The 26479-nt window shown below is 45.0% G+C and overlaps 1 protein-coding gene across 1 annotated transcript in view; it reads right to left on the reverse strand.

The window, feature by feature from the left end:
• Positions 1-549: 549 nt before the first annotated feature.
• Positions 550-26479, reverse strand: part of LMOD1 (leiomodin 1) — a 38719-nt gene continuing 12789 nt past the window's right edge. Inside the window, exons 2-3 of the mRNA XM_014609434.3 lie at positions 6546-8057; positions 550-4892 (exon numbers count right to left, since the gene is read on the reverse strand). Coding sequence (XP_014464920.2) covers positions 4866-4892; positions 6546-8057 — 1539 coding nt within the window. The 3' untranslated portion in view covers positions 550-4865. The remainder of the gene's footprint in view (positions 4893-6545; positions 8058-26479) is intronic.

Consider the following 26479-nt stretch of genomic DNA (forward strand, 5'->3'; position numbering starts at 1 on the left):
AGGGTGCGTAGAGGCAAAGACAATGTAAGGGGAAGCAATGGGATGAGATTTGATGCCCAGACCAGGCTGAAAGACTGTAGCCACCCTTGGTGACAAGCCTGCCCCAGAGGGGCATTGGCAAACTCAGGGCTGCTCCTTGGGCCATGCTTCCAGACATCAGCTTTCCCTCAGTTCCTCTCTGTGGGACCTCGCTGTGATTTTTTACCCTCCATTTTGCCACAGTGGAATGAAAATGATGCATTTTAAAGGCCACTTGGACTGGGTCCTGCATGGTTGCCTGGGAAGTTTCCCAGCAGATGAGCCGTGAATTAAATGCGCACTGAGCCCTCCGCATTGAAGCATCATGGAAGGAAGGGGTTTCAGTAACAGTCATCAGTATGAAGCCTAGGAAAAGCCGCTGTGTGTGTGTAACACTATTACAGCCTACCCTACAGCCAACTACAAGTTTCTACCCTGATGCTGCAGAGCTCCCCTGCCCTGCCCATATTTCGAGCAGTCCTTGGGGAGATCATGTCCCACAGCCAGATAGCCGGCCATCTGCATCACGTGTAGCATGTAAGTGACCTTTATTAATGACACAGTGGGTGATTTCGTACAGATTGCAAACATGTTTTACATTCACAAATTACAGAGCTGAAAATGGCAGGAGTGTCAGCTTGTAGTTGAATGCATTTTTTTTGGTTTATTCTAAAAAAAACCCACCTAATGGAGTCTTAAAAAAGACACTGCTATATTAGCTAGCTGGATGGATTTCCAGTGGAGCATGACTACTCCTGTTCATCATCATCCTCACCATCATCCCCATCACTTATAAAGTACTTTACTAATTAGTTAAGAATTATAACCTCCCACTTTCCCCATCACCATCATCCCCATCACTTATAAAGTACTTTACTAATTAGTTAAGAATTATAACCTCCCACTTTCCCCATGGGAGAGCTATTATCTCCATTTTGTAATGAAGAAAACTGAGGCAAAGAGGTTAAGTCCTTGGGCTTCAGAGTAAGCTGCTGCTGACAGGTGGGGGATCAAAAGTGAGGTTTACCTGGGTCCTGAGGCTTATATTCAAGCATTAATGCACGCAGCCTTTGTACAGAAGCATGTGTCAGTACAGATCAGAGAATGGGGACAGTTGAGTAACATAATCTGCTGGCAATAGCAGATCATGGAGCGCTGTCTCCTACATCTTCTTGCAGCCCTACACCAGATCACTTGACTAGGTAACTGATGGGTATTCGGGGGGAAAGGACCAACTCAGTGACAGTCTGGTTATTATTCTGTAGCGTCTTGTGAAAGGTGGGTTCAGAGCTGAGTTCCTATTGGAGTCTCCAGGAGTGGCAGATTCTGGGTCTCAAAAAGTTAGTGGCATCATGCTCTCATCCCATCTTGGTAAGCTCATGTGTGAACCACTGTTAGGGTTCATTGGACTTCATAGTATCATAGTACTTAGGGTCAGAAGGGACCTAAACAGATCATCAGGTTTGACCCCCTGCCCTGGGCAGGAATGGGTGCTGGGATCATATCACCCCAACCAAATATGACTTCCACAAATGACTTCCTCATTTGTGCTCCATCCACAGCACAGATTTCAGCCACAGAGCCTGGATCTTCAGCTCTTGTCTCTAGCTCTGGTATTGATCAAGGTGGGGGATGTCCTTGAGCTCTGCCATAGGAGGCCAAGGAGGATATGCATAGGTGGGAATCCCATGTCCAACCACCAGAATGGAAACATGGTGGGGTCTGTCACACTTGCAGAGGGAGAGGGGGGCAATCAGTGAGTGTGGTGGATTTCTGTTGCTCACTGGGCAGCTGACAGGTGTGCTTTGGCAGCTGGGGGCAGATGCAGATCTCTCTATGCATTATGTATCTGTGTTATCAAAACCTTATGGCTAACAAATATACGGAAGTTTGTTTATTTACACACAAGCAGAGGGAAACAAGGAAGGTGCCCTTCAGCATCAACTCCAGAACAACCTGTCCCAGTTTTCTGTGACTGGGCTTCCACTTCCATCATTCAACATTACTGTATCCTGGCGTGGTTTAGGCCCCATGTCTAAGCCTAAGTCTAAACCTCATACCCAGTCCCTCCTATTGCATTCATGCCCTCTATACACAGCAGCCACAAGCTACAGTCGTTGCCTGGTGTAATTGCAGCAAAGCAGACAAAATAATCCCATTTAACCACACCTGCATATTGATAAACATGTTGACAGAGCTGGCTGTGGAAGGGATTTCTGTACACATGCACAGGCTTGTTGTGTGCACAGGTGTGCACAGGCACTCAGCAGGCGATTCAGTTTCAAAGAGGAGAGTTATATCCCTCCATGCTGGGATACCACAGCCTATCGGTTCGTTCCACCCAGGGTAGGCAGGATCAGAAGCCCAGCAAAGTATAAACAGAAGGGCTCCAAAAACAGATTTTCCATCCTTCAAAAAATTGAAATGTCAAACTTTTTTTTCATTCCAAATTGGGCCCAAAAGCAAACATTGCAAAAAAAAAATTCTGCAAAACAAAATTTTAAGATGAGATTCTTTTGGCTTCCATGACCATTTCATTTCAACCCATTTAAACCTTTATACTTTCAAAATATTTTAAAATTGAAATACTTTGCCTTTTAAAGTGCTTAAAAACAAAATAAAGCAAATTTTGAAGCAAAATGTCTTTTAAAAATGAAAGATCATAACGTTTTGTGCCAAACTTATTAACCTGGGACATTTCTAAGTTTCTTTACAAATGTCGTTGAAAGTGAAAGCAACTCAGGAATTATTTTGGAGGCATCAAAATAGTGTTTCCTAATGGAAAATTCTTTCACCAAAGTATCTCAACCATCTGTCCAAGCAATGCACTGCTGCTCATCTCTCTCTCTCTTTCAGGACAGAAAATCCTCTCAGGGTCTGTGACTGAGCTCCTCTAGAGCACTTCTGCCAGACAGGGCCAGGAGGGAATTGGCCCATCCCTCCCCATAACTAGGTGGGTGTCTAATAGGTCCCCTTTTGCTGGGACCCATTTATTTCCCAGAAAGCTGAAGATTGTAACTGTAGTTATTCCTATCAAAACAGCATGCACCTTGCAGGACTGGACATAACTAAGCACAAGTAGTGGGCCCAGAGAACAACCTCCAGTGGGCTGTTATGATGCACACTCCCTTCTACAAAACCAGGCCCCACTTTGTGATTCCCCAGAGTCCTTCTTCTCCTTCAGCCCAGACTCTCCAGTCTGCATCACATCCTGGAACTCTCCTCTGTTTCAACGACTGGCTCCTCTTCTTGCCCTCACAGACCTCAGTTTGCTAGATATCGAAAACCACAGTGAACAACTCATCTTATTAGTCCCGAACAATTTCTTTCATGCTGGAATTTGGAAACTCGCAGCATGGCTGCGGTAATCCCTGTAATCCCCTGTCACTCCCCTGGTGGCCTGGAGCCTCCTTAGTGAATTACAATGTGTGACAATTACAGCAAGAACAATCAGATCACCCTTTGCCCCTGAGAAAAGCAGAATCTGTGCAGTCAGAAAGTATTTGTCACTCAGGCGTATATGCTAATATCGTGTCTGAGCCTGCCATCCACTCCACTTTGGTTAGGGAGTAATGGCTGGGTGGGGACCATACATGCCTGATGACCATTGACCAAACTGAGCTAGAAAGAGAGGGCAACAGAGCACTGTGTATGCAAGTCTACAGGTAAGGGTGAGTCCTTCTTGCACAACAGCCTGTGGACTAAGCAAGTTCTTTTTCCCAGAGCTACAGAGGAGACCTCCTCTTCTCTGCCTGTACCTGATATATTTGTAGCAGAGCCTTGATTTGAGGTACTGTGTTTTCTCAATTCAAACCCTGCCTTTCCCTCTCCAGTCCCTAAAGAAAGTCCCATGCTCTGTCCATTGCAAAGGAAAGCAGCAGAGCATGTGGAGCAGAAGAGTTACAGCGTAAAGTGTGTCCCAATAGCCTGGCTCCCCTTGACTCCTCCAGGCTGGTGCCATAGCAGGAGCCTGGGAATCAGGGAAGACTTACTGAGCCCTAAAGATTCTGTGTGTAGGTTATATCAGGGTTGGCTCTCTGCAAACTTCAATTATTGTATTATGCAAAATCTCAGCATCATGTATCTCTCTCCAGAACAAACATATTCAGCCAACGTGACATGTCTCCTCTCCCCTTCCATCTTAGGTCCCCTTTTTCTTTTTGGTGGAATAGAGATCCTGGATCCACAGAGGTGGTGGCAATTGGCTTCTGCCCAAAACTTGCTCCTGCCTTCTGGTCTGCTCTACTCCAGACAGCTTTCTGCCAGATACCCCCAGTAGGCTCCCAAGACAAGAGAGCAGCGAGAGCCATGGCTGTTTTCCTCCTGCTGATTTTTCATGGTAGGAGTCCTCCCATGTATTTGTAGACCCACACTGTCTCTCTGCTGCAACCCAGACCAGGACACAGATATTCAAGGACATTCTCAGCAGGGCTCATCCCACGTCACCGCATCCACATTCCAAAATTTCTGAGCAGAAATGGAAGCAACCCAAAACCCTGCGTTCCAGCAACCTTCTCCTCAGCATCTCCAGCTGGCAGGGCAGGGCAGGGCAGGGCAATACACTTTGGCACAGGCTAAAAGAAAAAGCTGTAGGATTTGAAAAATAAAAAATAAATACTACATCTTCCTCACGCATGTCATCCAATGACCCCCCATGCCCTTCTTGGCACCCGGTCCCCCTCTTCATTCAGTCCCATAGAGAACACTGCTCCTTTAGCTTTGGTGCAGTCAGGTGGTCACTGCAGAGTCCCAAAGGGCTTGTCATGTAAACAGTCATCATGAGAATGGCAAATGTCTTGTACTCTGCCACACAGGTCTCAGTGTGTGGGAGATCTGGTTTCCACTTCCTATTGCAGCAATTTTGGCACCTCCACCTGCCAAGATAAAATGGTCTATTATTTTTCAGTGCAGCACTAGAGACCAGCGAGCATTAGAGGGAGTTATTGGAAAGGCTGGGGCTTGTTTGTCTTTCAGTGAATCATAAATGAATGAAAGTCTTGCATTAGCAGCTCTGGGGACCGAGTCTCTACCTGATGAGCTGACATACTGCAGGCAACTGCTCAAGACCCTCCCCACTATCCCAGCTCACGAAGAGTTCAGTGGTCCTGAGAAATTCAGAGTTTGGACTTCCCTCTGTTGGCCAAAAAGACAGCTAACTGCAAGGAAGTAGGAATCTTCTCATTAGGAGGCCATTTAGCTGGAGCCACAATTCATTTTACACAGATCACCATGCTGTCGGCAGTTCAAGATGAGTGGCACAGCCACCACGACTGCCCCCAGAGTCACTAGCTTTTATTATGAAACCTCAGTCTTCATGCCAAGACAGCCAAAACTTGGGGTTTATAGGACAGCATGGACTTCAGCATTGCTCTGGGCACTGGTAAGGTGAAATCTACCTCATTAACTACATGTGAGGCCTAAGCTCTGTGACACCTGGTACATGCATCTGGGATAACATTGCACATTTGTCAAAGGCCTATTTCCTTATACATTGGTCATTAAGGGAGAATTTGTTGACAGTCCTCAGCATCATAATGTAAAGAAATGTCTAATATAAAGATCTAGGACTACAAACCAGAACTTTGCTACACTGATGAAAAAAAATCTAAACATGGAAAAACTGTTAAATATAGATAAAACATTGCAAAATATAAAATAAATTAAGAAGGAAAGGGAACTTTGAAGCTGATGTATAGAGCAAAACTCAGGACTAGCAAAACTAGTGCTAGTTCTTTATTACCTATTGATTTAAAATAAAAAAAAGTAAAAAATATAAATTAACAGTTTATAAATTCAGGGGGAAAGAATTTTCATCACAGTACAAAAATTTAAAGCATTCTTTTTTAACCATGAGCATATGGGCTTGGAAAATCCTGACTCACGTACTGTCACCTAATGATATAGATGAGATTTAAGGCTATTGCGCTGAGACAAAACCGTTGGTCTCAGGAAATAGCCAAGGATTTAAAAGGAAAGGGGAACAGAATTTGACTGCTGAAAATAACTGCCCAGAAGTCTTCACCCTGCGGATTTGAAGTCCATGTGTTTTAATGGGGCACATGATGAGCGGGTCTAACTAACCCGGGGGTGGGCAAAATGCGGCCCGCAAGCCGGATGTGGCCCGCCAGGCCATTCTATCCGGCCCGCGGGGCCCCTAAAAAAATTAGAAAATTAATATTTATCTGCCCCAGGCTGCCTGTCATGCGGCCCTCAATGGCTTGCCAAAACTCAGTAAGCGGCCCTCCGCCCAAAATAATTGCCCACCCCTGACAACGAAATGACCATAGTGGAGTACCATGCCCTGCCTCTGATTGGCTTTATCCCCCTCAGCCAACAGAGCTGTCCAAAGGAAAATAGGCCTTGCAAGCAAAACAAATATAGTGCAGGATGTGCTCGTAGTCAAATGCCAAAAGGCTGAGACGGGGGGAATCTTGAGCTACATCTGAAATTTGGTTACCATAAAACAGTGTATCAATATTCCATAGAGGCTCCAGGTCCAAACATCCCTGTTTCAGCCCCACACTTGCCTTCTTTAGCTGTTTGACATTGCTGGATCGAATGGCAGCCAAAAGCTGATCCCGTGAATTCTCCTGAGCAGGAGGTGCTTTTTCTGCCATCTTCCTCTGCGTGGCCGGAGAGAGCGAATTCCTTAGGATCAGCGGTGGAGCCAATGGAGGTGGGGGTGGGGGAGGTGCAGCTGGAGCCCCACCCTTTTTAGGAGAACTTTTAGGGGAAGACCAGGGGGATGATTTGGGAGATGGTTGCGGTGAAGGCTTGGGGGAGCCTTTTGGCAGGCTTCCTACTTTGGGCACTTCCAGCAGGTCCTTCTTCTCCCCCCGCTCTTGAGCTTGTTTCTGCTCCTGCAGTCGTTTCTGCCTCTGCTTGTCCATGTTCCTGCTCAGCAGATTTGTGACTGTCATACGGGGACCTGCCAGCTCAAAATGGTAGCCCAACTTCAGAAGGGTAGTGTTCTCTTTTAGTAACTTGGCTATCTCCATCTCTGTCTTGCCTCCACAGATGTGCCTCTGATTATGGAAGCGCAGCTCTGTCAGGACATTGTTCTGCAGCAGTGCACGGAAGATGGCCAAGATGCCTTTGCCTGTGATGTGATTAGAGTCCAGATTGATGCTGGTCAGCATCTTGTTTGACTTCAACAAAATGGAAATGGCAAAAGCAACATGGTCATCAGCACGAGTGTTAGCCAGTGCAAACACTTTGACCACAGTGTTAAATTCCAGGGCTTCTGCAAAGCGCACCAGGATTTCATTGGTTATGCAGTCAGAGTTATTAACATTGACTTCTGTGATCTCTGGGTCATTATTTTTCACTCTTTCTAAGATTTCATCAAACATACTCGAAGCTGCATCTTCCTCCTCCTCGGTCAGACCTGGAGCGGTGTCAGCAGGTTTGGCAAGGCTGTTCTCAGGGACCTGTTTTGTCTCTTTCTCTTTTGCTGGAGGAATTTTTTCCTCTGGTGCCTTTTTGGAGTCAGTAAGTGATTTCTCTTTGCCATCAGCTGTGGAATATTTCTTTAAAGCAGAGCTCTTTGTTTCTTCTTTTTTATCCTTTTCTTTCTTCTCTTCTTTTTTATCCTTTTCTTCTTTTTTATCCTTTTCTCTCTTCTCTTCTTTTTTGTCCTTTTCTTCTTTTTTATCCTTTTCTCTCTTCTCTTCTTTTTTGTCCTTTTCTTCTTTTTTATCTTTCTCTCTCTCTTTCTTTAATGCCAAACTTTTCTCTGCTTCCCTTTTATCCTTTCCAAATTCTTTCTTTAGAGCTGTAATCTTCTCATCTTCTTTTCTATCCTTTCCTATCAGTTTTTTTTCCATGGCCTTGACTTTATCATTAGGAAATTTTCCCTCTTTGTGTTTACTGTCTACTTCATCTTTCTCTTTTTTACTGGTTTTCTGAAGAGTTTCTTCCTTTTTGCTCTCTTTTCCCAGTGCAGGAACTTGTTTCTTGCCCAGGTCTTTGGAATGAGCTCCCTTCCCTTTTTCTTCAAGGTTTTTGAGCTCTTTCTTCTTCTCTGTTTGTTTCCCTTCCTACCAAGAAAAAAAAAAGGATGAAACAAGAAACTATTAGGTTCAACTTCCATGACTATGTAGCACATTAACAAAATAGTTGGGCACTGGGCAGTGTTGTTTCAGTGTTGTGTATACTACAATGTCAGTAGCGCTAATGCCAAGTGATTGTAAACTCTATTTCTATTTAGATTTTTAAACAGTAGATTAATAGTCTTTGGTATTAATCTAGGTCATCACAGGGCACAATATATATACAGACACATTAACAAAAGAGTGTAATAATACATACAGCATATATGTTGTTCACGAGAAGAATGTAGGAATCAGACCCACAATTCATCTAGTTCAGTATCCTGTCTCTAACACTGACCATAGCCAGGTGCCAGTAGATAGATATAGGATAATCTTTTCCTCTTAAAGTTCATCTCTTAATCTCAGCTACTGAGAATCTGTCTTGAAGAACTAAAGCACAAGGTTTAGTGTCCTTTCCAAATCTGCTGCTGTCATGTCCTGTTCTAACTCTGAATGAATGACACCCAATCCTAACTGGCTCAGTAGCCACATGAGTAGTCAGCATTAATAAAAAGACCCAACACCATAGACATTCCTAAGTGAATTGTAGCAAACCCATTCCAGTTCAAAAGAAAAAATCTGTAGTCCTTGTACCACGTTTGAGGGCTCGTGCTCTGTTTTTATGACTGCAGGAAAGACATGCCCAATGCATGCAATAAGAAAAATCTTTGATAACATGTTCCATGATGAGCTGGAAACAATATGTTAAGAGTTAAATGTCTAAAGCTGCTGTTCCAGGTAATCTAGGTATCCATTCAAGGGACAGCCAATGATGATAAATCCAGGTATCCACAGAAATTTCTGATTCTTTTTTGAAACTTGCAACATTCTTGGCTTCAATGACACCAGCAGTTCCAGTCTATTTGCACTTGGAATGAAACAGTTTTGATTTTGAATTTGTCACCCTTTGATTTCATTCACCATTCCTCTGTTACAAGATAGGCCAATGCTCAGCTTTCCCTATATCATTTTATGATAAGGTGTAAGAGTGATGTTGTAGCCATGATGGTCCAGAAATTATATGAGAGGCAAGAATATCTTTTATTGGACCAACTGTATAGTTGGAATAGAGTTAGACAAGCTTTTGAATGCAAGGTGACCTGATGAGGAATGTCTTGCATTTGAAAGTTTGTCTAACTCTATCCCAATTCTACAGTTTATCCAATCAAAGATACCACCCTAAGAAATCCTTGCCTCTTCCCTAGACTATTCATTATTTTGTTGTGTCCCCTCTTACTTCTTTCCTTTGTAAAATAACATCCTAACCTTTTCAACCTCATCAGAGGAGAGATTTTCCAGCTCCTAATTATTTTTATTGCACTTTTCTGAACCCCCTCTAGTTCTGCATTATCTTTTGGAGATGGGTGGACAATAAAAGTCTCAAGATTTTTTTGTGAGGGTGCACCATTCATTTATATAATGACATTATGATATTTGCAAAAGGCAAGGATTTTTTGGGGTGCTAGCCTTAGACTAATTGCATAGCTGGGAGATATTTTAGACACAGTTGGTCCAGTAAAAGTTTCCTCCCAAAAAAATCCTCGCCTCTCACATACCAGTGTTTCCTGGACCATTGCAGTTACAACATCACTCCGACATTACTGCTATGGAGTTTTCCATTTTATTCTTTTCATGTCTTTTAATGTCCTGTTTGCTTTTTCAACTGTAGCTGCACCCTGCGCAGAGGTCTCTATTGATCCTGTTGTACTATTCCCCTTCCTCAGTCGGTAGAGCTAATTTAGCACCCTGAATAGTTTAAATTCCCTGCTGCCCTTTGTTTGTATTACTATTCATTTATCAACTTTAAATTTGATCTGCCATTGTGCTGCTTGTCCACCTAGCCTGGTTAGGGCCCCCTAAAGCTCCTTGCAGTCCTCTCTGGTCTTAACTAAGTTAAAATCTTTGCACCATTTTTTTCCAGCCAGTTTTTCATCTATGACAATATTTTGTCTCTTGCCAGGCTACTTAGCTTCTTTAACAGTTTATCGTGGGTGAGCTTAGGCTAGATCCACATAGAGAGATAGAAGTCTAACTGCTACACTGGACAATTATATTCAAATGTTTATCCTCAAAACCTACCGTCTAACCCTGGAGGTACCTAAATTGCTGACCCAGGGTACAGGAGAAAACAAGAAGTCTCAGCAGGAGCTGGCAGCCCAGTGCCAGACAAGGTCTTCCCCACCACACCTCCTCTGAGCATCCACAGACACAGTCCAAGCCCATAAGTCAAGAAGCTGGGTTGTGCCTCTGTGCCTCCTTTTGAGCCATCAGTCTCTGATGTTTCACTGGTAAACTTCTGGGTTTGGTGTTTGTCAGCAGACTCGGGTGGCTGAAGCATGCAGGGACCCACCACTGCTGCTGTGTAGACAAGCCCTGTGAGTAGCATCTCCTACATGGGCAAGTGCTAGCCTTGCACCTGAAGCACAAATCGGAATAAATGGTCTGTAGTTTGTGTCTGTCATGTGTAGCAATGGTCTCCTGTAAACTCTGTTTCAGGCTCATTATCTTGTACCTCACTGTATCCCTTTTATGGCTTCCTAAAAGGTAGTGGGACTTGTCTTGCAGTCACTGAACTGCCTACTGCAAAGTTAGCGTAGTCCTCTGCATACAGGGCTAGGGTGACCATGCATCCCTAATTGGGTGGGAGAGTCCCAAAGTGTAAGTATCAAGTCCCAGGGACAGCATTTGTCCTGGATTCCCCTTGGCACAGTCAAACAACTAGCATCCCAGTATCATGTGCAGGGATCTATATTTTCCATTTGCCTCAGAAAAAAACTTGGATTCTCTCCTTTAAAGGAGAAAAACATGAGAAACCACTGGTTTCCCCTTGCAGGCTGGCAGAGTACCATCCTGCAAGGGACTACTTGGGGTGATGGGGAACAGATAAACAAAGGGGCACCATGTGCATGTGAGCACGTGTATATATGTACATGGCCAGCAATACAGCTAGGCAGCAGTGGAGAACAGCTCCCCGAGGTGCCTGCAGGTAAGTCTATGGAGGGAAGGGGGCATAGGTAAAGCAGGGACAGGGGGCAAAGGGGGCAGACTGAAGCCCCCACAGTGAGGGAGGGAGCAGGGCAGGGTTGGCGGCTGGGGCTGAGGCCTGTCCAGGGTAGTGCATGGGGCCTGGCCTGCAATGCACAGCTGCGGGGCCCAGCCAGGGAGCGGGACAGAGCCATGGGCAGCTTGTCCAGGGGGCAGCGGGGGGGCATGTGTCCCACTTATGTATTTTGAAAAGGTGGTCCCCCTACACAGGCTACATGGAATGGGTTCGGCCTGTGTGCCAATCACTGTTGCTAGCAGTGTTCCTGTCTTCCCTAAATGTTCAGAAGAGAACGGAGGAAGCTGGACCTCACAGGGAGGTGGCCAAGGTTCTCTGCTCAGGGGTAAGCACCGGGCATGCACTGAAGTCCACCTAACAGACAGCTTGACAGTAAGGTGAGCTGTTAGACCGGGCTCAGCTGCTGTGACTATTATGAGAGCTCAGGTTCACAGGAGGGAAGACAGGATGCTCTAGATGTCCCAGCAGCCATACTACCTTGTTCCTGGAAGGAATGAGGACATGGCCGAGAAAGAAACTTCTCTATGTGGGGCCTTTGACACTTGGGAGTTTAAGACCGACCTCTCAGAACAACTTTTTCTATGTTTAAAAATTGCAAATTGTCCCCCCGCCAAATATCGCAAATTCTCTGAATAAAAAACGAAAATCCATGTTTTTCTGCAGTTAAAATGAAATGCCACTATATATATATATATATATATATATATATATATAGTTATCAGTTAAACACATTTTTTTATATATATTTACAATTTTAAAGCAATTTGGAAGCCTACCAGTGCCTCTAACACTATAATAAAATACATTCTAAATACCTATAAATGTTGGCGTTTGATTTGGGGATTTTTGTCATGGAAAATCAGAGCTTCCCCTGCCCCTTTCACTCAGGATGTGGGTCCAGTGCAGCTGTCCCCCCCTGGTCACCTGCTTTTTGGCACTGAGCAGCCATGATATGCTGGTACCCTGCCCATGCCATTGCCCCTCACTTCCCACCCACAGCTCCCACCCCTGCCGGAGGGGGCCCCCAGTTGCCAGGGCTATGGGGCTGGGGACCTGGGTCCACAGCCCCCTGCCCTCCCCAGTAGCATTCAAGCCCTGTACATGCACGTGGCTCCCCCCACCTGACCGCCCTCCTCCCACTCCCCCCAGCCCCTTGCAGGCTGGAACCCTGCCAGCCTGCAAGGGGAACTGTTCCCATGGTTTTCTCATTTAAAGGAGAAAATCTGCGTTCTTCTCTTTTAAATGAGAAAATCCACCTTTTTTCTCCTTAAAATGAGAAAATCCACATTTTACTGCATTTCTCCATGGCAAACAGGAAACATGGATTCCTGCTTATAAGTCACCCCTATCAACAAACTCAGTTACACGGGAACTCCAGAACCACTTGAAATGAAATTCCAACCAAAAGAATTGAGCCAGCAGCCCAAATCCGAATGGCCTTTGCTTCAGGGATTTTTGTGTCTGGCTCAGGCCCATCTCTGCTTGAATTGTTTCCATGGTGCGCAATGTACAGGTTGCCAACTCTGTGCTGCTGAATGTGCACACAACAAGAATTTTTTCTTTGGAAAAAACTGGCTTTGCTCTAGGCAGAGCTGCCCTTGGATACTGTTTGTACCTGGAGTATAAACAGACACCATTTGGGACATGATTTCTGTTTATTTAGCTAAGATTTTTCTTGGCTCCTCATCGTGGATCTAAACAAGCAGCAAAAGGGTATATACCAGACAGCTAAACAGTCCTGCATCCATGATTCCTGCCAGTTCCTTCCTATCCAGCCTGGAATGCAAACTACCAAGCCCTGTTACCCATCTGGGAGTGTGGTGCTGGGGGGAGGGTGTCTGAGGAGCTCTCCCTTCCTTACAGCCACTGGAGTAAAGTATGACCTGCAGCCTTGTCTTTTCTTTTTGTTATTCTGGATCTAGCTCCCAAGAGAAGGAAACTTGATCTTGTCTCAGTGGTGGAAGAAAAGGAGCTGGAGTGACTCCTCTCACTGAGATACAAGCACCCATTTCTGACATCTGGATGAAGAACCTGAGAACAAGAAAGGATAAGCAACAGCATTTGTGACTGCCCAAGCCCCTGCGAAAGGAAAGAACAGGGCTCCAGCAGCAGGTGTCCAAAACAGGCAACTGGCCAGCCCGAGGAACATGTGGTAGTTGCTGTCAGACGGTTTCTTTGCTTCAGAGGCTAATGAGGCTCATTCTGTCACAGTGATCTTTGCAGTGGGCACAGGAGTTATTCCTATAGTTAGCATGCATCTATCCTGTCCCAGCTCCCCAGTTAGAGCACTTGCATAGGCAAAGAACTGGATCCTTTTGGTCTGCACAGTACCAGCCCCTTCCTCTTTCCTTAGTAACCTCCCTCTTCTCTTTTCCCTCGTGTACCACCTTTTCCCCCTGTAGCAACAGCTTCCCTTCTCTCACATCAAACTCCTTCCCTAGAAACATCTTCCCTTGTTCACAAAACCCAATCTCCTCCCTCCTGCACAGCAACCCAACCCTGATCCCGCCCATAGCAATCCCATTTTATAATGACTCTCCCACCCCCTCCTTTCCTTATAACATTTCCTTTCCCTGCAGTGATCCCATCTGCTCCATCTCCTCCTTACAGCAATCCCACAACCTCCCCACCCCACAGTGACCTGACCCACCTCTCCCACTCCCACAGCCAGCCTCCATGAACCACTGCCTCTCCACCCCTCACCGTAACAGCCTCCTCAGCAAAAGTTCCTCATCTGTTCTTTCCTCTGCTGCAAGCACAGTACTTCTTGCTATTGCTAGGTTTCCTTTGCCTTCCAGTCCCATGGCCTGCTGTGCAGTTCAGTAGGTATTTACATATCATTTAAAAGTAGGAGGGACTCATTGCATAAGTGTATGGCAGCAGATGCAATTAAAAGCTTTCTCTCCCTCAAATCTTTATCTCAAGATATTGCACTCTCTAAGCCCTTGTTTATACATAAGGGTTTCCTGGTGTACCTGTATAGGTGGAGCTGTCCTGGCAGACCTGTTTGGAGAGCAGCTTAAACTGGGAAAACTTTTTTTTTTCAAGTACATCTTAAATTAGTTGCCTTATTGGAATAAAGTGAACTGCCACAAGGACATTTTGCTGATATGACTGCATCTACACCAACCTCTTGCTGACACAGCTATGTCAGTTCTTGTGGGGAGAGGACTCATGCCTGACTGATGCAACTCTGCCAACACAATGTTAAGTGTAGACCAGAGAAGAAAAGCCCCAGTTAGACATCTTCATCCCTCTATTACAGTACTGCTCCAGACAATGAAACCTGACTCAGTCATTGCACTTTGCTGTGGAACCATCAGTGATAGAGACTGTCCCCAGTCCCTGTCCCACTGAGCCCCCATACAGCCATGCCACCTCTCATGTTTGAAAGAGGAAGCATGTCCTCACAGACATGACTTAGCTGTTGTCTATTTGCATTCATCAGTCTTGTCTTTAGCTTGGAAGTTCACTAGGCCCAAAGTCTCCCATTTGGCCTGTAGAGTGTCCAGTATAATAAAGTCCCATGCCTGGCTGGGACCTTTTGGTCCTACTAGGATACAAATCAATCAACAATGTGAGAAGTCAGGGCACCAATGAGCTAGTTAGTCCCCAACTGGCCCTCGTTACCCAGATGAGCCCAGCTGCCAGTGACCTAGCTAACTACTTCAAGGTGGCCCTAGTTTCCTGTATGGATGTAGCTGCCTACTTATATGTATGTATATATGTACTTATATATGTACATCCTGTATGGATGTAGCTACACCTACTCTCTCAGGTGCCCAGTAAACTACTCAATGGATGTTTCTTTGTGTAGTCCTAGGCTTCTGATTCCTTCTTCCTGCCTGGTGATGCCTTATTCCTGAACTGCTGCCTCCTAAGCCTTTTGCTCCATTGTGGAACCCTGTTTCTCACCCCATATCCCCTGGTGTATGACCTTCTAGAGTAGGGGCAGGCAATTATATGGGCAAAGGGTTGCTTACAGAGTTTTGACAAACTGTTGAGGGCTGCATTTCCCTTTCCAGTGCAGGGAAGCAGGAACAGCCCCATGGTCCCAGACCAGAAGTCTCTGCTAGGCAAGGGTTTCTGGTTGGGGGGGCAAGGGCTGGCAGACCTTACTGCTGGGTCCTGCCACTAGCTTCCTCTTGTTTTTTCCTGTCATCTTTGACAGGCAGCTAGTAGCAAATAAATATTAATTTTCTAATTTTTTAGGGGCCCCACAGGACAGATAGAATGGCCTGGTGGGCTGGATCTGGCCCCTGGGCCGTATTTTGCCCACCCCTGTTGTAGGGTGACAGTGTGGTGGGAACAGGGCAGGAAGTGCTTATCTCCCCTTCCCCAGTTAGGATCAATGCACAGCTGCTTGGGTAAGAACTGGCATTTCTATAAGCTTTGCTGCCCTTCATGGCTAAAAGAAAAGGTGGATCATTCCTCCATTCACCTGAGAAGCTCTTTAAACTCATTTGCTAGCTCCTGGAGCCAATTGCTATGGACAGCCCAGTTCTTTTCTTTTCTTTTCTTGTTCAGCTAAATGAAGTTTGACAACGTTGAGACTCTTGGACTACTCCAAGCACTTAGAGTTATAAAGGCAGCATTATGGCCTCTCATAGCAAGGGTTCCAGGCTTATGACATCCAAAGAAGCCAGCTTCCATATAACTGAGTGGCAAATAATGAGACCTTGTTGGAAAAATGGAAGTAATGAAGGAAGAACTGGGATAAGAGGCATATAAACATGTTTTGCCATGTAGGAAATTTAGACAGAGTGGAAAGATCGAAGGATTGACAGAATCACAAATAGGTTTCTCCAACTGAGGAGAGATAAGAGAAAAATAGGACACTTAGCAGATCTGTGCTTAACAGATCTGCAATAGAAGCACTGATAGAATAACTAGCACTTCTAACACTACTTCTAAAAGTAATTAATATTTACTTTTACTTTTCTTAACTAAGAAGTTCTCTATGGTTCTCATCTAACCAGACGCTTTAAATCCTGTGCCCATTGCAGACAGGCTCTTCTGGGCTCTGTGTCCAGTGCAGAGTCCTTTTGGGTTTGCTCTGAGATTTAGCTTTAGAAGGACTCTGAGGGCACATCTACATGTTGCCCTATGGTGATGTTGTTACTATGCTGTGCTTTAGTACTTTTGGAAGTACAAAAGCATGGTGCAGTAACTGCCTGTACCGTGCTGTACATGTGTGGCACATGGTTATTTTTAGCAGCTACTTCACCGTAGCAGCGCATTAGAACAGGGGAGTGCACCACTATGGTGAAGTAGCTGCTGGTCACGTGTAGACACCTGTCGACACTATGCTGCCATAGCGCATTGCTACAGTGACAAAGTGTCACAGGTAGATTCATAGAAGTAGGGTCGGAAGGGACCTTGTAGGTCTTCTAATCTGACCCCCTGCCCTGGGCAAGAGAGAATACTGGGCTCATATGACCCCAGCCAGGTAAACGTTGAGCCTCCTCTTAAAGACCCCCAGGGTAGGACCACACATCACTTCCCTTGGAAGTTGGTTCCAGATCCTAGCCGCCCTGACTGTGAAGTAGTGCCTTCTAATGTCTAGTCTAAACCTACTCTCTAGCAATTTATGGCTGTTATTCCTTGTTACTCCGGGAGGCGCTCAGGGGAACAAGGTCTCTCCCAAACCCTGCTGGTCTCCCCTAGTAAGTTTATAGATGGCCATCAGGTCCCCCCCTGCAGATGTGCCCCGAGTTTCTTTAGTCTGGCAATGGCAGCACTTCAGGGTAAAAGTCTCTGCAACTTCAAATTAAGGAGTGTAGCAAAGTTTCCATTAAGCACAAACTAGTTCAGAAGCCTCTGTTCTCATGGTATTGGGATCACTGGGTTCGTGGCTCTGGAACTGATTTTCACATTGTGCAGGAACTGTCTGAATACACAGTGGTTCCCTAGTGTCCCAAGAGAGGCCCAAAGGGAGCTGAGAGGGTAATTTAATCTAATACTGAAGTAGAGAATGACCCAAATGACTTCAGAAGGCAGAGGGATGAGCTGAAGCAAGAAGAGCCATTTCATTTGGAACTTGATGCCAGGGATTGTTCTCTGGGAATTGGCAGAAATGCGTTGACAATCACAGGAGTGAGTCACTGCCAATCTTATTCATCATGTGGCAAGAACATGAGCTGTCCTGGGGGGTTTTGTACCTGTGTAAATGCACAATTCCTAGTACTGCCACTAAAATACAGCCACGAAGCTCTGCTGACACAGCTAATCCCACTGCTGTCTATATTTGTCACTTTGCCTGCTACATAATAATATCCATCCTGCCTTCAACCTGAACTTTTCCAGTTCAGGTGCCGGTACTGCCATCTATCCATACTGCATATTAAAAATGGGTTATAAACTAGCTAAATAGGGGTCACAGCAGGTAACCGTGAAAAAAATAATCATTATCCAGTAGGAATGTTTCCAGTGGGATCTTGTAAGGACATGCCCATTGTCTAAAGCTAATCAATATCAAATCGAAGTGCAAGGTTTTATATTCAGGAACCAAACATGGAGGTCACACCTACAGGGTGGGGGGCTGCAGTTTGAAAAGCAGTGACCAGGAAAGGAATTAGGGGTCATGATAGCAAATAAACTGACCCTGAGCTCCCAGCACAACAGCGTGGCTAAGGAAGCAAACACAATCCTTGAGTGCATAAGCTGTGGAAATACTGAGCAGAAATAGCCTTTTGTTATTACTAGTGTGAGCCACATTAGTGAGACCATTAGACTCTGTCTCCAGTTCTGAGCTACAAGAATTATCCGAAGTCTGAAAAATGCACCTTATATCCAAAGTCTATAGAAACTCTATCTAGGGAGTTTCTCAATAGATTGTCTAAAGACAAGGTTAAAAAGTGACTTGATCACTGACTATCTGGTACTTACTAAGGAAAAGACTTCTGAAAGTATAAGGATCTTTATTTAATGGACAAAGGCATGTCAAGACCCAATGGCCAGAACATGAAACTAGACAAATGCAGGCTAGAAAAAAAAGGTTTAAGAAGCAGTAGCATGACTGGGAAGGGCAAGTGGGGCACCAGCCCCAGGTGCCAACTTGGAGTGCCAGTATGGCCCCCTCTCCCAAGCAGTCTTTGCCACAGCAGGCAGACTGGCCAGAGAAGCTGGACAGGTGCATCCCCAAGCCCAGCAGTCTGGGAGGGGAGGGGACATGGAATGATATGCCCCCTTGGGAAGCTTTGCCATGGGAGGCACAGCCCTGCCCCAACAGGTGGCAGTGGGTGAACAGGGCACCAGGAGCAGCCCCTGCCCCCCCCCCCCCCCCAACTGCTGCCTGTCCTTTAGCTTTAGTAGCCTAAGCACATGCTGCTGCTCAAGTGAGGAGAGCCCTGGAAGGTAAAGCTTCTTTTCTTCTGCCCTCCTCCTCCCCCCGCTCCCTCCCTCTGCCCTCCAGCAGTCAGCATAATTCACCACCCCTGCCCTGGGTGCTTAATGAGCTTACTACACCTCTGTTAAAATGTGAAGGAAATTGGTAACCATCGGAACTCTATCCAAGTGGATGCACTAGTTTGTCCCTCACTTGAAAACTTGATGTAAAGCTTTAATTCTTCTTTCTAAGAGCTATGCTCTAGCTCAAGCAAAAATTCTGAGCTTGGTATAATGAGCTTGATATGCTTCTGAGCTGGACTCAGTGGAATTCTCTGGCTTGTGCTATTCAGATCAGACTAAATGATCATAATGTCCCCTCAGGCCTTCAGATCCCTGAACCTATACATGCTCAGGCACTGTATCTTGCTCTCCTACAATCTCAGCCACTGTCTGAAGCACAGGAACACTCTTCCTTTGCCTTACAAGCCCTACAACTGCTATGTGTGCCCTTCCCCCTATGCTGCACCCTGCCAGTCTCCATCCCCACTGCCATATTTTTACTATATCTGCTTTGGGAGTCTCTAACTTCCCTGATACATTCAGCTCAAATATTTATAAGTGATGGAAAGTGCAAATTTTCTTCATCTCAGTGTGTTTCCCAAGCCATCCTGAAGTGCCATTATTAAGATAATATTTTTATACCAAGTGTCAGACCTTCAAAAAAAAGTCTAATAGAAACAGGCTGGTACTTAGCTGATGTTTTGATTAATTGAAATGCCTGCTGGTTTCCTCTAAATAGAATAAAATTACCATTGCTATTGCTTGTTTGCAATTGCAATCCTCAGTCCCACTCAGTTGTTTCCTTAAAAGGCAAAGAAGACTGGGAATTTCTTGTCTGGCATCTGAGCATTAGAAGCAAGCACTCCCTTGCTTCTGGGGGTCACATCAGCAGAAACTCAAAAGCCTTGGCTGCAGAATATGTTTGTCAGAGGCAGACATTTACAGGGTTTGTTTAATAGGCATCATCTGATTTGACTCTAGAGATTCACCTGCAGGGCTGCAGCATGTAGCAGATATTTACCATGAATGTGCAGTTTAGAGCTAAAGAAGCACCTTTGATTCCCCCTGACTGCACATGTAGGTCAAGCAGACCATAGCTCTGTCTTACTGTCCCTTCTTTCATGCAGTGCTCAATCCAAACTGAGTTCAAGACTGACAAGGAGCATCCTGAGTTGTCTTGCTCTGGCAATAGCAGAACTTCAGCATAAAGACCTCAGGAGATCCTACTACAGACAGCAGCAACATTTCCAAAAAGTATAGTGTAATTGTGGAACACCACAGAGACACTGTTGGGCTGTGACATTTTAAAATGAATAGTTAAAAAAAAAAGGACTGATGTGGTTAGTGGTAACCTGGATAGCTGATATACTTACATCATTCAGCCTTCAGCAAAAAGCAACTGTAGCAATCTCAGCTCAGAGGTCAAGAACTGGCTGGATAATGGAGACAGGAATTCCTCTATGTGCCTATAAGTGGTTTCCTAAGGGCTGGGGGAGTCATCTTGGTGCAGAGGAAGTGAGGGAATAAAGCCAAACATAAATTTGTTTGCTAAGTGGAGCTGTTTTTGGGAGGGGGGTTGTTTAAATGGGGAAACAACTGAAAGCACGTTTGTTCTTCCTCTGTAAAGCATACATCTGCAACTTCAACACATCTGCACATATTGTGCCTCTTGTTCAGACACTGGAGGCACAATATGTCAAACAGAAAACCTCAGTCTCGATCCTGCACCAATAAAAAGTTCTCTTAATATACGGATAATGTGTCCTGCAATCTTACTACTACGTCCTAATTCTAGAGCCAGTGAAACCCTAAATGTCCTAACTCTGAATGTTTGGGGTCCTCCAGAAACATTCCTACCTGATTGCTAGATTGATTCACATATGTGTCACATAAGTAATACCTTCTTGCCAAGTTGTGGCAAGGCTGAGCGGCATAACGAGAACAAGCTGTAATACATGAGCCACCCCCAGACCCATAAAGGCATCTGTACTTTTGACTCGGGGCTCTGTACGATAGTCATTCTCAAAGAGCCTCTGTACAGACACTCAGTACCATCATCAGCACCCACAAGGCATTCAGCATTGGAAAATATGTGACGTCAATTCCTGAATGATCCAGGGCTCCAGGAACTCCTTTCTAACATCTTCCAAACTGCTTGCTGCTATTTTTCATTATATACACTAAAGAGGACTGATTTACAAATCCTGAAATAGATTCCAACTCTGTGTGATTTAGAAGTATGCTCATAAGGAAGACAATGAAGAAACAGGGAAAGTTACCATATGACAAGTGAAGTTGGCAGCAAAGATATGGAAGGACTCAAACAGCCTAGCGTATTTTAGATGCTTTCAGGTCAGTAGGACTGGATGAGATGCACTCTAAGGTACTGAAAGAATTGGCTGAGAAAATTTCAGAGCCATTAGCTTATACTTTTTGAAAACTTGTGAGTTTAAGTGAGGTCCTGGATGATTGGAAAAGAGAAAATATAGTGCCCAGGATTAAGAAAGGGAAGAAGAAAGAAGTGGGGAATTACACACAAGTCAGCTTGACCTCAATACCTGGAAAGATCATGAAGCAGTCAGCTGGTACTGTGGTACTCCCTTCTAGACAGACACTGACAGGCAGGAGGAACTCCTTCCTTTTCAGAAGCAGATGACCTTCACAGAGGACTATACTCAGCATAAACAAATCTAACAGCACAAAGACTGTAGGACAAATGGATAAAGCCAAATGATCAGGACTCTTCCCACTCCCCTCCATGTTAGTGAATGTCTTCTGCAGCTCACAGAAGTTTCCTGTCACTCCTTGTCCTCTGGAAAAAAAAGTGGCAGCAGATGCGAGCATAGGACATCTAATGAGCAAAAGGGGTGCAGACAGGAGTTATATTTTTTGTGCAATTGGCCCCCTGAATCACACCTGCATGGTTGCAGAGAGCTTTTGAAATGGCTGATTGCACAAAAACTTAACCCTCCTCAAATCAGGGATCAGATGAAGGTTCTTTACTTAAGAGCATCTTAGGGAACTTGTGTTCCTTAAGGTTAATTTATCATGCAGTCAGGGCCAGGCTGATGCTGATGCTCACTCCTTTGGGACTAGGTGACGTTCTCACAGCCTGGACAATCCCAAAGGAGTGACATGCTCAGAGTGAAAAGCAGCCAGCCCCTGGCTCCAGACAAGACCAAGGCATCTGGGCTGAATGCAGGTGCCTCTACAGGCTCCAAGGACCCCAACACATAACGCATTCCAGAAATCCTCTTCAGGGAGGCATGCATGGTTTCCTTCTCCCCCTTCCCTTCCTGCTGACAGCCCCAGAGCCGGAGGGGGGGAAGGGGGCAGGGCTGGGGAGAGGAGCAGCTCCTCCATTTGTTACTTGCCTGCAGGCAGGCTCAATTCCCCCTCACCCAGACCCATAGGCAAACATCTGTTGGGTTGGGGCCAGGGGGGCACTCTAACTCATAGCGCTTTATGTAAAGTGTGATGAGTTAGATTGGGGCCTGAATGTCTGTCAGCACCCAAGGTTACATCAGTCCTGCCATCGGACTGCCATCTTGGATTTGCAGGACAGCGTTGGCAATGCAGCACTGCACTCACAGGGACCAAGAGAAATAGTTTAGTGAAAGAGCAAGAAGCTGTCAGTGAACAGGGAGTCTCAGACCACTAAGTGAAGGAAGCTAGTGTAGGTCACTCTTTGGAAAGAGATTAATTATAACTCCTGATCTGTAAGTTATTAGCTCATCTTCTGTCATCAGCACCTTGCTCCAGAGTGTCCTGCAGATGCTTCTGAGAGGGCCTAATGAGCTCCATGTGGGTCTCCAGAACAAAGTAAGAGTTAGATAAGATACATCATAAAGAAAAGGAAAGGCAGACTGAGCAGGCAAAGCATAGTCAATGAGAACCAGTATTGAGCAGTCCCACCGGAGGTTCAAAGAAGCTTATAACAGGGTCCTGCCTGGTAGTGGTGTGTAAAGTGGGAAGTATTCAGTTTGGATTCAGATTTGGCCCGATTCAGAGGATAGTGAATTGATCTGCTGATTTGGATCACTGTTCCGATTCAATTCGGTCAAACCTGAATCTGAAGATTTGATTCTGATTCAGAGAACCAGCGATTCGGCCATAGACACAGCTTTATATGTACCTTGAGGTATGTAGGAAAAACATATAAAGCTGTGTCTATGGCCGAATCATCACATTTCTCTGAATCTCTCAGAATCAAGAGATTGATGGGTCTCCTGATTCAATTTGGCTTCGGAGATTTGGCCGTCGAATCGGGCCAAATTTCCTCTGAATTGAATCAGCAACTGAAACTTTGCACAGCCCTACTGCCTGGGGAGGCTGCCTGGCAGTAAGTAACCATGATCAAGGGAGGACATAGGTCACAAGAAAGCTGAGAAGGAGCAGGAGCACCTCTGTGAGCCACTTCCTCCACACAGAGAAGCCCCTGAGGCAGGAGACTGCCAATGGGCATAAGCAGGTTGGGTTTTATTTTCACTCTGCACTAATGGATTTTCATGCCTCCATGTTGCAGCTTCTGGGCAAATGGGAGAGATGAATTAAATTAATCGCTAGAACAGCAAGCTCTCTTCCTTGCATTCTCCTACCGGCCGTAAATAACCCAGGGGTGGTCCATGGCCAAGTACATTCCTGGTGAGAAGATGCGTCCTTGGCTGTGTTCTGAAGGTTATTAAACTTGGACTCTCGAGGCCCACCAAAGGAACTAATGGGAGGACATCAAATTGCACCCCTTCCCCCCCACCACTCCGTTTTTGAGAGAGCTTTTCTGGGGATAACTATTGCTGTGGTTTATGCAGAGAGAAGCTCTAATGGAGACTGTGATACCCCCTCTTTGTCATATTGAGGTACCTTACGATGAAAACAGTGTCACTGGCATCAGCAGGACTGCTCACAGAGCAACATACCCGTGAGAACAAGCACAGATATCACAGTCTGCTCCTACAACAACCAGACTCTATGCTTTACCACCTTCATCCCACTCACCATAAACACCTGTTCTCCTCCCGTCACACTACTTCCACTTGGGAATCTGTCTTCCTGTTGGTTAGCTAATCCCACTTCCCACACAAATATCACTGAACGTGGTCCTGAAATTTTGCCATACGCACTGCCCTACCAAGCAGAGCTCCTGTCTATACTGGCTCCCAAATAAGGCCACTCCTAGATGGCAGCTGATTTACATTTTGGTATGTTCACATTTTTGGCACAATACAGAATAACTCTGGCAATGGCAAATTGACATTGGCTTCCCACATCGAACCAGAATGCCATTCTGATTGTTCAGACACTGCATGATCTCATGCCCATGCTGTTTGTACCTAATTCTGGAACGGCAAACAAGGCAAACAACTTTTCTGCTGTTTCTTTCCTAGTAATTGCTTTAATTTATCTTAACAAAAGTACAGTCTTATCCACCTTTTCCTTCTCTTCAGGCCTTTTGGACCCCAAATCTCACACTCTCTTTGCAATCCCCAGCTCCATATTTCCTGAGATGTACACTTTTTGAACCAGCAAACCATTCTTAAGAGACCCTAGGCTTTTTCTGGCATTGTTTCTAATCATACATTGGCTTTGGTTGCTGAATTTAAGCAAGTCAACAGACCTTTAGACTCAGTTCCGTTGTCAGAAATGTCATTTTACTAAAATAGTTCAGTCTCCTCCTGAGTACTGTAAAGTGAGTGCTCAGAGAGCCCATTAATCTGCTGGACTCTTTGCAAATGGAAATGTTTGTTTCTCCTATAAAATCTGTTTTTAGAAGTTTGCATTTCTCTCCTGTACAGCTCCTTTCCCAGCACTTCTTTCCAACACTGCAACAGTGGAGATGGACATTCCCAGGCTGAGACCTTTATGTTGGTAGCCTCCTTCAAGCTCATTGACAGAGATCAGGAAAGTGAACTAGACCCCAGTAATTCACAGCATTTTTGCTCTGGGCTCAATTAGTGCAAGGCACTCTGTCTGGGGCTACCAATGAAGAATGTTCAAAAGTTCTACATGAATGAAAGGACCGCAAAGACAGATCAGATCACTAAATCCATCCAGTTTACTCCCCTGTCTCCTCCAGGAATGCCTAGCTGCAGTTACCAAAACAAAATGACAGATTTCTATAATGCTCAATTATTACTAGAAAAGGTGTCTTCCTGACCCACACCAGTTAGCAGTTGTATTATGACTTAATGCATGAAAGTTTATATAACTTGTCCCAGATCCTATTGTGCCTCTAGAACGTCTAAGTGTACTTACATGGCTTTTAGGTATCAAAAGGTAGAATCTGATTTCACTTAGTGGACAATCAAAGTGCAGCTTGTGGCCAACTCTTAGTTACCTGACTGTTGGGTAGGAGCTATCCTATTAACCCTCTGGGCATGTAAGTACCCCCACTATAGGAACAGGATCATTCTTCAGAGATGTCTGGATTGGAAAGAGGACACAAAGGCTAAATGTCTAATTGGGAGGAGGTGTCAACTGGCTTGTCCTGGGTCTGGTAATGTTTAACATCTTCATTAATTATTTGAATAATGGGATTGTTGTATAGTTAACAAATCTGTGGATGACACCAGTTAGGTGGAGTTGCAGACACTCAACAGGGTAGGGCCAGGATCCTAAATGACCTGGGTAAACTGGAGAAATGTCTGAAATCAGTCAGATGAAATGCAACACGGACAAATGCAAAGTCTTGGATGTGGGATAGACTCACTACATACACAAATACAGACTGGGAAATGATTGGCTAGCCTGTAGTATTGTAGAGAAAGGCCTCACAGTTACAGTGAACCATAAGCTGAATATGACCCAGCACTGTTCTTGTTGCAAAAAAGAGCCAACAGCATACTGCGTTGAATGTCACTTGTAAATCAGGGGAAGTGATTCTTTTAGCACTGGTGAGGTCTCACCTGGAGTACTGTGTCCAGTTTTGGGCCTCATAGCTCAAGAGGAATGTGGCCAGATTGGAAAGAGTCCATTGCAGAGCAGCAAAAATGATTAGAGGCCTGGAAAGCAAGATTTAGGAAGAAAGGCTAAAAGAACTAAGATTATTTAGTCTGTAGACGAGAAGACTGAGGGGGGAGGGGTTGATAATGGTCTTCAAATACCTGAAGGGAGATAGAGAGGATGGAGATGGGCTTTTCTCTGTGACTGTAAGGGAAATGACTGGATCAATGGCCTCAAGCTGCAGCAGGGGAAATTTAGGTTGGATATTAGAAGGAACTTTCTCACTGTGAGGGTGAGCAAGCACTGGAACACCCTATCTAGAAAAAATGTGGAATTTCCATCCTTGGAAGCTTTCAAGAGCAAGTTGGACAGACACTTGGCTGAGATGGTTTAGTCAGGGATGATCCTGCTCTAAGCAAGGGGCTGGCCTGGATGAACTCATAAGGTCCCTTACAGCCCTACTTTTCTATGAAGCTATGAACTTTTGCCCAATATGCTACTAATTATAACATTTTTCTAGAAGTGGGAGACTTTTGATTTTAAGCAATCAGGCTCTTTGTCTTGGGCATGCTATTTGGTGCAGGCTCATGGCTACTGCAAGATGGCTACACTACCTAATTTAGGGGCTTTGGAACATGTGAGGAAGAAGTGAGAACGAAGAGGGCATGATTCTGGCTAGCAGTCTTGGACCCAGTATCTGGTCAGTACATACAAACTCCCTTTGTGAATATTGTCTTAGAGACATTTTATACAGAATATAATACTCAAAAACAGCAGGGTCATTCATATGAAGAGCCATATTCTAAATCTATTAGAAACTAAGGACTTTCTGTCAAAATAAATAACTTGCAGAACTTTTATATCCAGGAGTGGCCAGTAACAATTAAATCTACTAACTCTGTAGGGCTTCCTTTTGTTCCAAGTAGCTTGGAACATATTAATTTAGGCCTAGTTATTCTGACAAATGACAGATCCATTC

The sequence above is a fragment of the Alligator mississippiensis genome, chromosome 14, assembly GCF_030867095.1.
Source record: "Alligator mississippiensis isolate rAllMis1 chromosome 14, rAllMis1, whole genome shotgun sequence".
In the NCBI taxonomy this organism is placed as follows: Eukaryota; Metazoa; Chordata; order Crocodylia; family Alligatoridae; genus Alligator; species Alligator mississippiensis.